We start from the raw sequence: 16,032 nt of genomic DNA, 5'->3' as shown, positions 1-16,032 counted from the left end.
CCCATCTCCACGTTTTGGTCAACCCATTCTGGTATTATATTTATTGGGGAAGCTCCTACTAAGATGCATGAGAATATTAGTTCATAGAGTCGACAAAAGTTGGGATCGAGGAAATTAAAAATATACAAGTAGTTTATATGAGCATGTTGGGTCGGAGTAGACACGAATCTACTCAAGGACTATTTGTATCATGTTAGGATCCTCATTATATATATATATATATACAGATAAACATATGAAGCAAATCTTATCGTATTTTTTGAATATTTAAAATTATTTAAAAAATTCATACAGACGCAATAAATATCACATGATACATTATAAGTCTTGTTTAGATAGTGAGATAAAATGAGATAATTTTAGATGAAAGTTAAAAGTTGAATAGATTATTGTTAGAATATTATTTTTATTTTAAAATTTAAAAAAGTTGAACTGTTTATTATTTTTTATATGAAAATTTGAATAAATTGTAATGATGAGATGAGATGAAATCGTTTTTATATCCAAACAGGGCCATAATATTATTCAGAAATCTGAATGTTCATCAATGATATGCTTTATAAATATTAGCCCATGATCAATTTGATTTAAACTTAGCTAGCTCTAACCCTCTTCGATTCTTAATTAATTTGCTTCAAACTTGCAATATTATTGCTGATTTTTTGAACTTTGAGAATCATTTTCATGGCATTAGATGACGACGTTAAAGATGCAAACTTACAATATTAATAAAATCTTAAAAACAAAAGAAAAGAAGAAGAAGAGAGAGATGGCTTCAGTGCGTGGCACGGTTAGGGGACGGTGGCCCTTTTTCTTTTCCTCTTAAATACTTTTGTAAACTTTCATTTTGTACAAGTATTCAAGGTTGCCTCTTTCGGTGAGCACCGTCGACGGAGACCGTGGGTTTTTTTTTTTCTTTCTTTGTATCGTTAATATTTTTATAGAATTACTTTTATTTGTGTTTTTTTTTTTAAAACTTAAGCTTTAAGCAATGATATTTAAATAATTCACTCAAAACATTTAAGGTTTCATCACATTTATCTATTTTTAAAGGGAGGTGAAAAGTGCAAAAGTTGGAAGAAACTTATCGTTCGAGATACTAAAATTCTTGATTTTAATTATTTAGGTTGAAATTTAAAAAATAAATGATATAAGAATTTAAAATGAGATCAATCCATTAATTTTAAATATATGTTAGATTTACACGTAAATCTTTTTAATAAAACTGATAAAATGAGGTAATTAAATGTGATATGTTAAATATTTTTTTATGAGTTTTGCAATATGGTGTACTATATCTAATTACATTAATTTGTGAAATTTATTTTGAATCAAAATAAAGAATGTAGTGAATAAAATCTCATATTATACGGAATTTTGATTTTTCTAAAAAAAATATTATCTATATTTATAATTTTATTTATGATGTGTAAGTTACTTAAAAGGATGAAAACTTTAAAATTAAAAATTAAAAAATAAAATTACAACTCAATGCATATAATATTGTACTATTCAATAAATATACTATTTTACTTAAAATTATATATAGAATAATTTTACATACAATCGTGAAATACGTAACCGTCGCATAATCGTTTTGAAAAAGAGTGAGGTCTATTATTAAAAAATTAATTTTTTTATGTAAATCTCATATTTTATTTATTTTTTTAAAAATAATTATACGACGATTACGTAATTTATGATTGTAAATATATTTTCTCTTATATATATATATACATGACACTATTCTTTAGACAAAACGTTATTCAGGGTCTAGAAATTATAATCCTTTTTAAACGAATAACGTTAACTTGACTAGTCTCAATAAAATATATAGTAAAGTCATGCTTTTGGTAGATCATTCCACGGGCAGCGTTGTCGGATACAAAAATCTTCTTTGCATCGGTTACATCGAAGCTTCTGGAACAGTGGAACCTCCTAGGATGCTTCACCAACTCCTTTGTCCTCGCCCAGCCACACCCATGCACCTTTGCCTTCTTTGACGCGCAGTGGAGCGGACCGGTCTTGGAACGACGATTTCCCTAGCTCGACTTTACTTGCCTTGGGGTACTTTAAAGCAAAAGAAAGATTCGTCATTTTTCGTATTTATTTATTTAGCTGAGCTCCCATCCGGCCTCCTCCCGCAAACAAACACACGCTCTGTCTTTGCTCTAATTTTGCTTGTTGAATTCTACTACTTTGTTTCGTGTCTGATTGTTCTGCGTCTTTGAGAGTTTGCTCCCGAGGTCCAATGGAGAGAGGAGGTGGGAACAGAGGGAGAGGAAGAGGCAGAGACGGAGGAGGAAGGGGTGGTCGTGGTGGTCGTCCACAACATCAGCAGTGGAGGGGTTCGCGGCCTGGGGGGCCGTGGGATCGACAACCGCGACAGCCGCAAGGCGATGACATTGTTGCTTCTGGTCCTCCCATGGGTCAGGTGGTGGAACCCGCTTCGTTGGGCGGTTCCGGTGAGGGTTCGAGCAGCGCGGCTGGTCGTGGTGGTAGAGGACCAGCTTGGAGGGGTGGGGCGGGTCAGATTCAGTGGGTGGAAGTAGGATCCCCCACCCCTACTGCTGCTGCTCCACCCGTTCAGCGTCCGCCTCAGATTTCTCCTGAACGGCCTATCCCCGGTATTTGATCTCTTCACTCTATGTTTTTTGTTCGGTTGTTGATAATAAGGAGGAAACAGAGAGGAAAGGGAATATGGATTCTTGAATGACTATATTTGTTGCTTTTGCCGGAGTTGATCGGCATAATCAAATTCATTCATCAAGCTTTATTTATTTATTTATTGTTTCTGCCTCCATTTTCTTCGTAAACATACGTCGCGACAGTCAGATCTCGATGGAGATTACGGTTTTTTTCCCGGGTGGGGGGGGATCCGGGAAATTACCGTGGTTGCATAAAAGAGAACCATATTAATTTATATTTTGAGCAGCTTCAGTGATTAGCAACTTTTTTTCTTCACAGATCCTGTTGTTCCAGAACTGCAAGCAATGAGTATTTCAGAAAAATTGACTACTCCTCCAGAAGATTCAAACAGAATTCTTCCAGTTAAACGACCCGATAAAGGGGGCGCACTTGCTATCCGAACGAGTAGGCTCCGTGTCAATCACTTTCCTGTCAACTTCACTCCAGAGACTGTTATAATGCACTATGATCTCGATGTAAAACTGGAGGTGCCCCTCAAGAATCGTCGGCCTGTGAGAATATCAAAAGCTGATCTGTCTGTGGTCAGGAACAAATTATCTTCTGATGATCCTGTACGATTTCCCATGACAAAGACTGCATATGATGGCGAGAAGAATATTTTCAGCGCGGTATCATTGCCCACAGGAAAATTTAATGTGAAAGTCGCTGAGGGAGAAGACACTAAGGGTGGTTCATATGTAGTTACTATCAAGCTTGTAAATGAGCTCAAGCTTTGCAAGTTGGAGGATTACTTACGCGGGCATCTCTCATCAATCCCCCGAGATATATTACAAGGATTGGATCTCGTAATGAAGGAGAATCCAGCTAGGAACATGATCCCAGTTGGCCGAAGTTTTTTCCCCAGAGAACCTAGGGAAGGAGATGATCTTGGTTGCGGCATCATGGCATCTAGAGGGTTTCAACATAGTCTGAAGCAGACCTCCCAGGGTTTGGCCATGTGTCTGGATTACTCGGTTTTGGCATTTCGAAAGCGATTGCCGGTTATAGATTTCCTCAGGGAGCATATCTATAGATTTGATATCCTTAATTTCCAAAAGTTTAGGGCGGCTGTAGTTGATGCATTGAAGGATCTGAAAGTTACTGTGACTCACCGAAAAACCAAACAAAAATACATCATCAAGGGTTTAACTTCTGAGAATACACGACGTATATCATTTGATGAGGAAGACCCAGAGGGCAAGAATCCAACCAAGAAAGTGAGCATTGTTGATTATTTTTTGGACAAATATGGCAAAGATATTAGGTATAAGGATATTCCCTGCTTGGATTTAGGGAGAGGAAATAAGAAAAACTATGTGCCAATGGAGTTCTGTATCTTATTTGAGGGCCAAAGGTTTCCTAAGGAAGATTTGGATAGAAATGCAGCCATAATGTTGAAGAACATGTCACTTGTACGGCCAAATGATAGGGAGAGGGAGATATGCAGTATGGTACGCTCAAAAGATGGACCTCTGGGGTATGTAAATATGACACTTCAGTCTATTTATAGAATAATATGTAATTATCCTGTGCTGGTTCTTTTGTTGCTTTCTTATATTTTTTCTTCTCACTGTTTCATGAAATAACAAATTGGTCATTGAGTGCTGATAGTATTTGCAGGTGGTTGTCTCACTTACAGCAAAGACAGTTCTTTGGTTTAATAATTTGTTTTATGAATTTTTCCTATCAAAATAATATTATATGAATTTTTAGGGAAGCACTTGAAAATACATGCTAAACTGTTATAGTAATATTGTTCTTTATGTTGCTTACAGAAAATTGAGTATATATTGTTGGTAGCTGCAATCGGCTGTAGTTTGTCTATGAAAACAAATGCTAAAAATCTCATTATAGTGTACTTGGATTTCATGCTTTATGATTTGTGAAATTCTTCACCTCCGGTAACCACTATGCAATGAGCAGCATCACTTTCTTTTTGGCATTGACGTTGTCACTGCAATGTCTATGATAGCCATGTAAAAATAATGAAATTTGAGGGCCACAGAACTAAGATTTTAGTTTACATGTAGGAGCCTGTTATATTATATAGCTGATCAACTAATGTTGGACATATAGACCTTGCATCTCCTGTATCTTGCTGATTTGGTTGTCCATGGATAGAATGTAGAAGAACCTGAGAAATTTTGATTCTTCACCTTACGATGCAGATAGTTTTGGTTTGTCAAATTCATGAAACATAAATGTTTTATAAGTAAATTTTAGCTACATGGCATTAGTAGGATCCTGCTATGATTATATAGCTGATCAACTAATGTTGGACATATAGACCTTGCATCTCCTGTATCTTGCTGATTTGGTTGTCCATAGATAAAATGTAGAAGAACCTGAGACATTTTGATTCTTCACCTTAGGATGTAGATAGTTTTGGTTTGTCAAATTCATGATACATAATTTTTTTATAAGTAAATTTTTTTGGTAACTTCACATAACTTCGCATGGTTTTGCATTCATTAACAGATTATATCAATCTGAAAATTATTAAATTGGCCCTTGTTCTATTGGCAGTGGAGGCATCGCTCAAAATTTTGGAATGGCAGTGAACATGAACATGACCAAAGTTACAGGACGCATTATTGGGCCACCTGAGTTGAAGCTTGGTGCTTCGAATGGTAAAGCGATCAAGGTAACGGTTGAGAAAGAGAAATGTCAGTGGAACCTTGTCGGAAAGTCAGTGGTGGAAGGCAAGATAATTGACAGGTGGGGTGTTATCGACTTCAGCTCTTCTGAAAGATCTGGACTAAATCCTGATTTTTTCATTCCAAAGCTTATTAACCGGTGTGGAAATCTGGGAATCCGCATGGAGGAGCCTCTTATATATGAGTGCACAACAATGTGGAAATTTTCAAGGCTTAACATACTGTGTGAACTACTTGAAAGTATTAAGAAAGAGGCTTATAGGATTTGTAAAGGTAATCTACAAATTCTTCTTTGTGTTATGTCTAGGAGGGATCCTGGTTACAAATATCTCAAGTGGATCTCCGAGACCCAACTTGGTATTGTGACACAGTGTTGTCTGTCCACTTGTGCCAACAAAGCAAATGACCAGTATCTTGCAAATCTTGCTATCAAGATAAATGCCAAGCTTGGAGGTAGCAATGTAGAGCTCAATAATCCGTTGCCCCGTTTTGAAGGGAAAGGGCATGTTATGTTTGTGGGGGCTGATGTTAACCATCCTGCTGCACGGAACACTACGAGTCCATCCATAGCAGCTGTTGTTGCAACCATGAACTGGCCTGCTGCAAATCGTTATGTAGCACGTGTCCGCCCACAAGTTCATAGGAAGGAGACGATTCTGAATTTTGGAGACATGTGTTTGGAACTAGTTGAACGATATGCTCAGCTCAATAAAGTTAGGCCAGACAAGATTGTGATCTTCCGTGATGGAGTAAGTGAGAGCCAATTTGATATGGTTCTCAATGAAGAGTTGCAAGATCTCAAGAGGGCACTCCAAGCTATAAAATACTCTCCAAGCATCACACTTATTGTTGCCCAAAAGAGGCATCAGACTCGTTTCTTTCCGGAGAGTGCAAGGGATGGGTGTTCAACTGGAAATGTGTCTCCGGGCACAGTTGTGGACACAATAATAGTTCACCCTTTTGAATTTGACTTCTATCTCTGTAGCCACTTTGGAAGCCTTGGGACAAGCAAGCCCACGCACTACCATGTCCTGTGGGATGAGCATAGGTTTACTTCTGACCAATTGCAAAAGCTCATATACGAACTGTGTTTTACCTTTGCTCGGTGCACTAAACCTGTGTCGCTAGTCCCACCAGTGTACTACGCTGACCTTGTTGCTTATAGGGGACGACTTTACTATGAGGCAATGGTAGAGGGGCGGGCTCCAGTTGCAACATCATCGGCATCATCGTCGTCGTCATCGTCACTTGCATCTTTTGATCTGAATTTCTTCAAGTTACATGCTTCCTTGGAAAATATCATGTTTTTTGTTTAGAAGGCTGCCTGCATGGTTTGCCATTTGTTCTCTCCTCTTTTCAGCAAGGGGTAAGAAATAGACAACTTTTGTTGACAATGCCCGACGCCCTCCTTTCTCGTGTGGATTGATGAAGGAGTTTGTGCGTGAATCTAATGGGTTCTGTCTCAGTTTGTCTGAGAGTATTTTGCTCATGTTTCTTTTGCTCTTACAGTTGTGATGGTTGAATGTTATGCTCTTGTGTGTCTTGTGTTTTGCTGTAAAGAATCAGGGATTGTGTGGACTGGACCCGGTCTATTTATTGGTGTGTTTTGCTTATGTTCTCCTTGTCTGTGCTTGCCATCTGATCTCATGTTAAGCTTTTGTGTGTTTACGACATGGATTTCATCTGTTTGAATCCTAAAGGTAACCGTGGATACGTAAACTGGAGAAGTTTGAATTCTTCAGACTTTTTTTTTTTTTAATTATTATTATCAAACTTGAGCTCTTCCTTTTCTGAATATGTAATCCCAAGGTCTTCTTCGCCACAAGATTTTCAATTAAATCGAGATATTGTCCTCTTCTATAAAATTAGAAACTTTTTATTTTATTTTCATTTTCAAAATAACTCGAGGTGCTACTCGAAGAAACTCATTGCATGAACGAGCACTTGCACCAAAATGCTCCGAATACAGGGTTCTTCATGTTTTATTTTTTCCATTATAACCACTGCTATTATGTCTGCCAACACTGGACACTCAAATAAGGGAGTACAACATAGGTTTCCGAACTTGTTCACACCTGTCCATGGGAGCAGGTCACATTGATCCTAACAGAGCACTTGTTCCCAGTCTGATATCTGATGCAACCCCAGAAGATTATGTGAATGATATATGTTCTTTTAACCTCTACAAAGCAAAGAATCAAATAAATCATTGGATCAAGAAACTATAGCTGTTCATAGTTCTCAAACCCATCTTCTGATCTTAATCACCCCTCAATCATTGCTTCTTACTCTTCAGCAAATGGAAACTTCAGAGGACTATAACCAATGTTATGAACTTAGGCGGTTTCAGTTATACCAAAGACATTAGTTTTTGGAAGGAAATATGAGAAGCAAACTTATTAAGATAAGAGTATTTACTTTTATTATTATTTTTTTAATAATGTTAGATACAATTATAAGGTATATCCTGTACTCCCTTTGAAAGAAAGGAGGCTCACCATTAAAAATGAATATTTCATTTAAATTTTATATTTATTTAATTTTTTAAAGAAAATACACGAAACTTGCATACCTTAAAACTATACTTATCCAGTATGTTTTACTAAATATATTCTCTTTAAAAACGGAGGGAAAAGAAAAAAAAAAAAAAAATCGACGGAGGAAATATTACACATACACTCAACCCTAACAACATTCTCCAGATATTCTTTCCTTAACTTACAGGTAAAGAGATTCCAACACTGGTCTGTGAATAGCGAGAAAAAAGGGAGTTTAAAGTTGATGATTTGCTTCCATTTCCCAGCTATTGCCTCGAGCTGCTGCATGTGATGATAGAAATAAGCTCCCTAGCTGTCCATGTCACTAGCGAGAGATTCTGGAGATTGCCCAGCAATTCTTTATCCCATGATGAGAGCATAGAAACACATTCTGTAGACAAAATAGACGAAAAATTTTGGTATAGAAAGAGGCAAACAGCTGAAACTACTCAGCTCATCAGATATCAGAAGAAGGTATTTTCTAGTGGGGAGAAAGCATCTTCTCTGAGCTTTCTAGAAGAACAACATTTTCAAGCAGTATTTTTAGATACCATTCTGTCATCCTTTATAGAAATACTTCAGAAGACGGTGGAAGATTTCATTATACCTGAGTTCTTAAAGAGATTCAGTAGTGAGTATGAAGCTAGCACTCTTTCCTCGGTATCTTTCCTGCAATACAGAGATTCAAGCAATTGTGGCATGAGAATTGAGCATGCCATGGACTGCAAATCTTCTTCTCCAACTGAATGGAGAAAGCTGGTCATCCAAGTGACAGTAATGATACTTGCTCGTGCTAAACTCGGGATGCCATTGGCTATGGATTCTGAAAGGGCAGCCAATAATCTCTTATTCCCACTTCGGACCAAGACGGTGGCTGCTTTCCTTTGCCAATCTTCTATCGCCTCTTCCTCTTCATTCTAATCAAGTAACAGAAACCACAAAAATCAACCAACCATTAGGACAGAGAAATTTAGATTAGGACATGAATAAAAGAAAAATTACCGTCATTCTCTATTCCGCTTGACTATTTCATTTTTATATAATTTGCGGGTTTAATGTAATGCAAGCTTACTGAGTGTATGAAGCCATCAATAACAATTTCCTTGCTACGAAATGAATCCCCTGTATTCTCATGGAAACCTGCTCGTTGTAAAAGCCAACTTTCTGCTGATGCCTCTCCACTATAGAAAAAATGGCCTCCCAACATCAGAAGAGCCCTCGCTGATTGTTCTTGAACCTTATTGTTACATAGTCGACAGTCCAAAGAAGTTATCACTGCCTCAACAGCTTCTTCTCTATATACACTGTACTTCGTAGTATCACCCTGCCACATGAGTGCTACTTGTTATGCTTACTGCTCAAGACTGCACAACCAAATTCTTTTATACAAATGGCCAGTTTGGATGCTCAGAAGATGGAGGAACAAACAGTGGAGAGATTCTCTTTTGAATTCTCGGGAATCATAAAACTCTGAAAACAAAAGTGAATGGTATAGAATTACCAGAAGATGAAGCTGCAATAAAATTGCTGCGGCCAGTGGATATTCTTCTGGTGGGGCTCTCTTGAGATAGGCTAATAAAATGTTCATGGTGTTCATACCACTCCAAGCTTCTTTCAGTCCGCATAAGAACTTTATCATCCGGGTTCTTCTGGTAATGTTAAGATGTAAAGTAAATAATAAAATTTATCTCTTTCCATCTAAGAGATAAGTGATGATTTCACATAGTATCATAACAGAAGTCCTGAGTTTGAATCTTGACTCTACACTTTACCTTATTTAATTAAATATTTCATGTGTTGGGCCACCTATTAAGAAGAAGTCTGACCCGCACGTAAGGGAGATTGTTAAGATATAAAATAAATAATAAATTTACTTCTTCCCATCGGCTTAAGATTTTGAGATAAGTAGTGATTTCACAGATATCATTAGAAAATGGATTGAGCTCCTGAAAGAGAAAAGACTGCAAAAGGTAAAAATTCATACCTACTAAGGCAGAGTAACTCGGTTAGTAAAGCAAAAGCACAGCTATTAGAATTCTTGCGGCACTCGAGAACAAGAAGTTCAAGGAGAGATGCTTTGTTCAAATTTTCAGCCAAATAATTTCGGCAGCTTCCATCAGCTCGAATGCATCTCGACATGAGCAAAGCAGCATTGCTCCTATCATGAGAATCCCCTCTCTCAATTCCTTGAGCCAGAAGGTTCATTCGCCCCAGAGAAACCACCTGTCTAGCATTCTCTAAGTTTCTATCTTCATCAAAACCTGTAAGGAGTTGGTGTAAAAGGTATATTGCTGCCACTTGAGGACTGCACCGTACTGTAAATAGGATCTGCATATGATCTCCAAATTCTAATACTCGAAGGACTAGTGGCACCCATTCAAATGATATCATCTGTTTTGCCTTGGGCTTTAATAGGTAAAGCAGAACAGCAGCCTTTACAAATAGACTGCTGCTCCTCAGAAGTCTCAGGAAAATGTCTAGCCGTGGATCTGAATTCAGTATAATCCGCCTAAACACCTCCTTCCTTCCTACAAATTCAGCAAAAATCGATATTATGAGTTCTAAAATTTCATCATCTTTAGAAGCAAATAAAACCTCTAGCATCCCCTCAATAATGGAGGCTTCTGATAATGCAGCTTCAATGACAGGATCACCATGTGAGTCCAACCAGGCTTTGCAGATTATACGAATGGAAATTTCACACTCGCTTAGAGAATCCGAGGTGCAAACAGTGTAAATGGCTCTGCTTAATTCACTTGAATGGGTATTTTCCTCCTTTCTGACCGAACCTATCTGGGCCGTGTGATTGCGTTCTGTTGGCATACTTCGGCAAGCAAGGAATTCGATATAATCTGCATTTTTAGTCTCAGTGCATAATTCAACTCTCGAATCTCTTAAGTTTTGGCTTGATGACCTTCGATGAGTCCTATCTCCTTTCTGTACAAAACAGGAAAAAGGCGATCATCTGCAACGTAACAGTCACTTTTTATCATTTTATGCAACTTTAAATTAAAACATCAATAAAGTAACCCACATTAACAAAACTGCAGTTATCTTCGTGTGTGCAAAGTTTCACCTCTTCCTTCAAATCCCCAGTATCCATTGAAGGTCCATCTGGATCAACCAGGTCCATAGATCTCCGTTCAAATGTTGGGACGAGCACGTCTCGGTATCTTCGTTGATTAGGAAATCAGGAAGCAAAATTCACTATTAGCAAAAAACTAAATGTCAAATTTTTTTACATTTTACAGAAATGATTAAACCGTCGCCTTCATTAACTTACAAGTTCCTGTTCATGGAGGACTGTGAAGTGTAAGAATCTGATGATCTTCTTTTCGATGATCCATAGCTGGGTTTTGATGGCAAGGGCACAATAGGAACTGGAGGGGCCTTAACCCCAACTTTAAGCCACTCTTTATAGTAAAGAGCAAAGACAGCAGTTCCCTTGTCCATTTGTTCATTGTATGCTTTGCTCAAGGCCTTCATTACCTTCTCCTTCTTAACATAGTCCAAGTTCGAGAGAGTTTCGACTTCGTTAGTGTACCATATCTTGAGATGGAGAAGATGGGGAAGAAAGAAATGCTCCCAAAGATCAGGAAGCAAGTGGGTTCGAGCTAAAAATGCCGAATCGCAGAAAACTTGAAGTAGGTGCCTAGCAGAAATCCGATTGTTTTTCTCAAACTTGTAGACAATTGCCAAGTATAGCTGAGCACACGCAGAAATGTGAGAATTGGGTGTTCCGCATGTTGAACCATTCTTTGACTTTCTAGAATTTAAGGAATCGACGATGCTTAGAAGCCGAATGGAGTTTCTTAATGTCTTCATCCTTAGTTCCTTCCTGGTCGCTTGATCTTCTACCAACTTCTCTACGCTCTCAATACCGAGTTCCATGTTCATAAAAATTCCATTATCAGGTTCCATCTTTTTTCTCACCAAGCAAGACTTGCACTTCAGCCGAACTGTTTCCCGGAATTTCACATCTTTTACGTACCTTCCAATGTATCCGGTGAGAATAGAAATCACAGCTCTAATGGCTGCTTCATCAATTGCAAGCTCATCTCTTCTTGAACCCTCTGGCACCCATGACTTGGCATTTGATCCCTCTGATTCCGACAGCACCCTTTGAGACGAGAATACCAAAGACCCTTTTTTTGAACTAGTCTTCTCGATCTTCTGTTTCGAGATATGGAAAGAATTTCGGTCATGGCAGATGTACATAGGCAGCGCAGGTGACTCGTGTGGTTGTGCTCTCTTGCTAGGATTCACAGGCTTTCGAGTCTTGGGAAGTTTCCTGCGTTGGAGCGCAAGTCCTTCCTCGGCGAGCAGTTCTTGTAAGCTGGAAGCCATTTCTTGGTAATGAAATATTGGACTTTGGTTTTGGAGAAAAGGGAAGAGAGTTTGAAAAGCTTAACCATTAAATAAGAGAAGTGCAGAGTATTTTTTTTCCTATTTTGATTCAGTTGATATAATTTTAGATAAGTTAAATAAAATATTATTTTTAAATTTAAAAAAATTAAATTATTTATTATATTTTATATAAAAATTTTAAAAAATTATAATAATAAGATTAAATAAATTGGTGTGAATTTTCAATCAAAACCAGAGCTTATTGTTGGAATCCAAAATCATTATTTGTTTAAAAAATTTAAATTAATGAAAGGACTTAGATTTAACTTTTTTATATTTGTTTTGACAAACTATAAAAAGAAATAGAATGAGACGAAGGAAAAACATGAACGATGAGGCCAAGAAAATGGTTCCTATGTTTTTTCAAACCGTTGATGCCATTCTCCATTAATTAAAAAGTGTTTTTTCAACATGTCTGGACCCGGTTCTTGCCCTTAAAAAGAACACGATCGATGACTATGAGGAGGACATGCGTCTTGACCCCGATCATCATGACCTGCACCATCGATCCTATATATGAAAGATAATTTACATATTTCATGTAATTGCAAACCCTAATGTAATACAATTCTACAAAGTAAAACATTATTGTAGAAGTCTAAAGAACTAAAGATCAGATCATTGAAAAGTCAGGAAGTCAAGGGTTAGATATATATGTATATATGGACAAAACACGATCTAATCCTATATATATATATATATATATATATATATATATATATTCATGGTTATTAAAGTGGCTGAAAAGATGCTTAATTTGGTTAACCCATGTTCAACAACCAAAAGAATCAAACACGAGTCTGAGAAGACTAGGAAATTTGGAACATGTGAATGTTCTTAGCCACTGGCCGGCGGCGCCGGACCCACTAATTTTGGAAAATTAAAATTTCATCTTATATATTAACGAATTATTTTACTATTATTTAAATTTATTTTATTATTATTCATAAATTATTTCATTTTATTTTTACCTCACTGTACAAATTAAACCACGCCTAAATCTTCAGTCATTCTATTGGCAAGTCTGTATAAAAAATACGCTATCTACGTTGTTTAATTCCTACAATTCGAACTTATATATTTTTCATATAAAAGTAAATATTAATAGTATGAATAATGAAATGTATATTTTCTGTTAGGTTGTATTTGGATAGTGAGGTGATCTCAGATATTCTTTGAATATTAATAAAAAAATAATGATAGAATATTAAATAATAATAAATAATAATAAAAAATAAATAAAAAATAATAATAAAATAAAAAATAATAATAAAGTATTCTCGTAATACTCCACAACATTATATTTTTCTTAAATCTATGGAACAGTTCGTACAATTAGGTCATATGTAGTAAAGAAATGATTTACGTTACTATTTCCCTAAACTTATACAACTTATTTTATTTCATACCACATGATTTATTATATATATATATATTTAAAATAAAATGGTGCTTGAAAAAATAATAAGAGGAAGATTAAAATTTAAAATTCTCTCTACATTTTTATATTTGTATTTTTAATTTTTTAAATAAGTGACATGATATCATATTGTAGTGCCACGTTAAATAGACAAAATGAATAATATAAATTAGGAAGAATAATATTATTTCTCGTTGGGATGGCGACCCCTCGTGACTATCTAAGACGCATTTATTCACGGGATATGTGGGCAATTTTTCAAGATTTATGGGGCCTAGTCTTTGTTTAATTAATTCACCACGAGATCTTCGTCTTGTGTACGTGGCATGCAATTACTGTTTGAAGGAAGCATTATATTGCCACGAGACATATATAGCCATGCAAGTGGATCAAATTTTGAAAAAATGCATTTCATACGACCAGAACTTTTGTCATTTAGTCTAAAAAATCTTGACCGTTACAATCCATATGATCAACTTTTAAAGACCTAACGAGATATATAGGTACTTAGTACAATAATAATAATAAAAAAAGAAATATATAATTAAAGTACTTTGATGATATATAATTTTGTATCAGAAATCAACATTATTTGAAATTTTTATTTAAACTAGATAGACATGACATGATATAAATTTGATCAACAACGTATTTTTGACATTCTTCTCACACAATATGATTACATATATGCTAATTAATGAAGATGATAGATTTGATCCATTTAATTATTGCATATCTTCTTCATGTAGTAATTATGAAATGCTTAATTTCAACACCTATATATGTGTCCTTGAGGATATATTATTTAAATTTTTTCTATTATACTATTTCCTTTTTTTAAAATATTTTATTTTTATTTTTTTAATTAATTTATCCTATTTAGAATTGTTTTAATTTAGAATTTTCTATAACCTTTTACACGTGATTCTACTCCACATGTGACATCATTTCAAATTAACGTCAATCCTATTTTTTAGCTCTATTATATACAAGTGCGTAACATACTAGTTAACGTGGAATCTATTATATTTAGAGAAATATTCTAGCCACAAATGGATTTCACAGAAACAATCCCACAAATTGATGTGGTTTGATCATATGGTTTGTCAGATTATAAAGTTAGTTTTATTATAAAGTAGATCTAACGGATCAGATGAAATCACATCAATTTGTGAGATTATTTTTGTGTAATTTATTTGTAGATGTGTCAGTACTCTTATATTTATAATAAACTTAAAATACTAATATTTTTAATATAAGGTAGTGTGTTAGTATTAAAAAAGCTTGTAAAACTAACATATTAATAATGGAATGAACTTTTTTTTAATGTGTAAACAAAAGTACTAAAATTAAGTACCGGACCATATATGTTGTTTTCAAGGTAAGATCCACGCCAAAAAAAAAAAAAAAAAAGGAAAAAAGAAAAAAAGGAAAAACAAAAATCATGAACTTATGAGAAGGCAGGAGTGAAGGAAGCGGTTACTCCTTATCCTTTCAGGTGAGAGCGCCTGAAGTTATTAGTCACTGTGGCAGGCTGCGGTGACAGGATGTAGGAGCTAGGTGATAAGTGAGATAGATTGTGATTGACCGAGTAGGAGTATACGTCCATCAAGGTGGACGATAGTATTTTAGAGGAGGTGAAACAAAAGAGGGATAAGAGCTTGGTGGGGAAGATAATTACGGACAAGAAGATCGGGCAGGAGGTTATTGGATCAACCATGACAAAGGTCTGGAGAGTAAGCAAACAAGCATCATTCCAAGAACTGAGGAGAAACACTTTTGTGATTACAAATACGGATGACAAATAGAGAGTATGGGATGGGAAGCCTTGGTTATTCGATTACACCCTTTCAGTCCTTAACTTGTTTGATGGTTTCACTCAACCACAGAGGATGAGATTTGAGTAGAAAACTTTCTGGGTATAAATGTACAACATGAGACCTTTAGCTTACATGATGCATGATTGTGGGGAACAAATCGGCAATACGATCGGAAGGGTGACGAACATGGTGGTCCAAGAGGATGAGAGTAGTTGGGGGAATTACTTAAGGGTGCAAATTATTCTGGACTTAACCAAGCCAATTGCCCGAGGAAGAACAATCATAGTGCAAGAACAAAATGAATGGGTTTCCCTTAAGTACGAAAAACTTCCTTGTATTTGTTTTACTTGTGGAAGAATAATCCGTAGCTCCCAAGGTTGTATGGGTAGTGAAAAACAAATTGAGAAATAGACAAACGAGGTAGAGCAATTTGGGCCTTGGCTTAGAGCTGAAACAACTATAAGGAGAATGGGAGGAGGAAGACCCAAATACAATAGCAATAC

At 36.0% G+C, this 16,032-nt stretch overlaps 2 protein-coding genes across 4 annotated transcripts; one reads left to right on the top strand and one right to left on the bottom strand.

Annotated features, from left to right (window-relative positions):
• Nucleotides 1-1,889: 1,889 nt before the first annotated feature.
• LOC109006442 (protein argonaute 2) lies at nucleotides 1,890-6,958 on the top strand. Its single transcript, XM_018985717.2, has 3 exons — nucleotides 1,890-2,627; nucleotides 2,968-4,165; nucleotides 5,215-6,958. Exons 1-3 carry the CDS (start codon nucleotides 2,252-2,254, stop codon nucleotides 6,659-6,661), a joined length of 3,021 nt encoding a protein of 1,006 aa, XP_018841262.2. The 5' UTR covers nucleotides 1,890-2,251; the 3' UTR covers nucleotides 6,662-6,958.
• Nucleotides 6,959-7,980: 1,022 nt separating this feature from the next.
• Nucleotides 7,981-12,251, bottom strand: LOC109006441 (putative E3 ubiquitin-protein ligase LIN). 3 transcript variants are annotated; one of them, XM_018985713.2, is made up of 7 exons: nucleotides 11,166-12,251; nucleotides 10,917-11,055; nucleotides 9,867-10,819; nucleotides 9,384-9,531; nucleotides 8,955-9,206; nucleotides 8,490-8,799; nucleotides 7,981-8,273 (listed from the first exon to the last, which is right to left on the bottom strand). In XM_018985713.2, the coding sequence occupies exons 1-7, from the start codon at nucleotides 12,227-12,229 to the stop codon at nucleotides 8,149-8,151; spliced, it is 2,991 nt and encodes a 996-aa protein (XP_018841258.1). In that variant the 5' UTR covers nucleotides 12,230-12,251; the 3' UTR covers nucleotides 7,981-8,148. The 3 variants fall into 3 exon arrangements, with proteins under 3 accessions (XP_018841258.1, XP_018841259.1, XP_018841261.1); XM_018985714.2 differs by having other exon boundaries at nucleotides 9,384-9,528; XM_018985716.2 differs by having other exon boundaries at nucleotides 10,959-11,055.
• Between the last annotated feature and the right edge of the window lie 3,781 nt (nucleotides 12,252-16,032).

This window comes from Juglans regia, chromosome 4 (assembly GCF_001411555.2).
Source record: "Juglans regia cultivar Chandler chromosome 4, Walnut 2.0, whole genome shotgun sequence".
Taxonomy (NCBI): Eukaryota; Viridiplantae; Streptophyta; class Magnoliopsida; order Fagales; family Juglandaceae; genus Juglans; species Juglans regia.
Note: the sequence above shows the minus strand (reverse complement) of the source record. Positions and strands in the feature narration are given on the sequence as shown.

What these genes read in the sequence shown, in the direction of transcription:
- LOC109006441 (XM_018985713.2), bottom strand. Translation starts at nt 12,229, where the DNA reads ATGGCTTCCAGCTTACAAGAACTGCTCGCCGAGGAAGGACTTGCGCTC. An exon ending in ATAACTGCAGTTTTGTTAAT is followed by an intron (nt 10,820 to 10,916) that starts GTGGGTTACTTT and finishes TGTTTTGTACAG; the next exon opens with AAAGGAGATAGGACTCATCG. An exon ending in TTGATGGCTTCATACACTCA is followed by an intron (nt 8,800 to 8,954) that starts GTAAGCTTGCAT and finishes TTACTTGATTAG; the next exon opens with AATGAAGAGGAAGAGGCGAT.
- LOC109006442 (XM_018985717.2), top strand. Translation starts at nt 2,252, where the DNA reads ATGGAGAGAGGAGGTGGGAACAGAGGGAGAGGAAGAGGCAGAGACGGA. An exon ending in TCCTGAACGGCCTATCCCCG is followed by an intron (nt 2,628 to 2,967) that starts GTATTTGATCTC and finishes TTTTCTTCACAG; the next exon opens with ATCCTGTTGTTCCAGAACTG. An exon ending in TCAAAAGATGGACCTCTGGG is followed by an intron (nt 4,166 to 5,214) that starts GTATGTAAATAT and finishes TTCTATTGGCAG; the next exon opens with TGGAGGCATCGCTCAAAATT.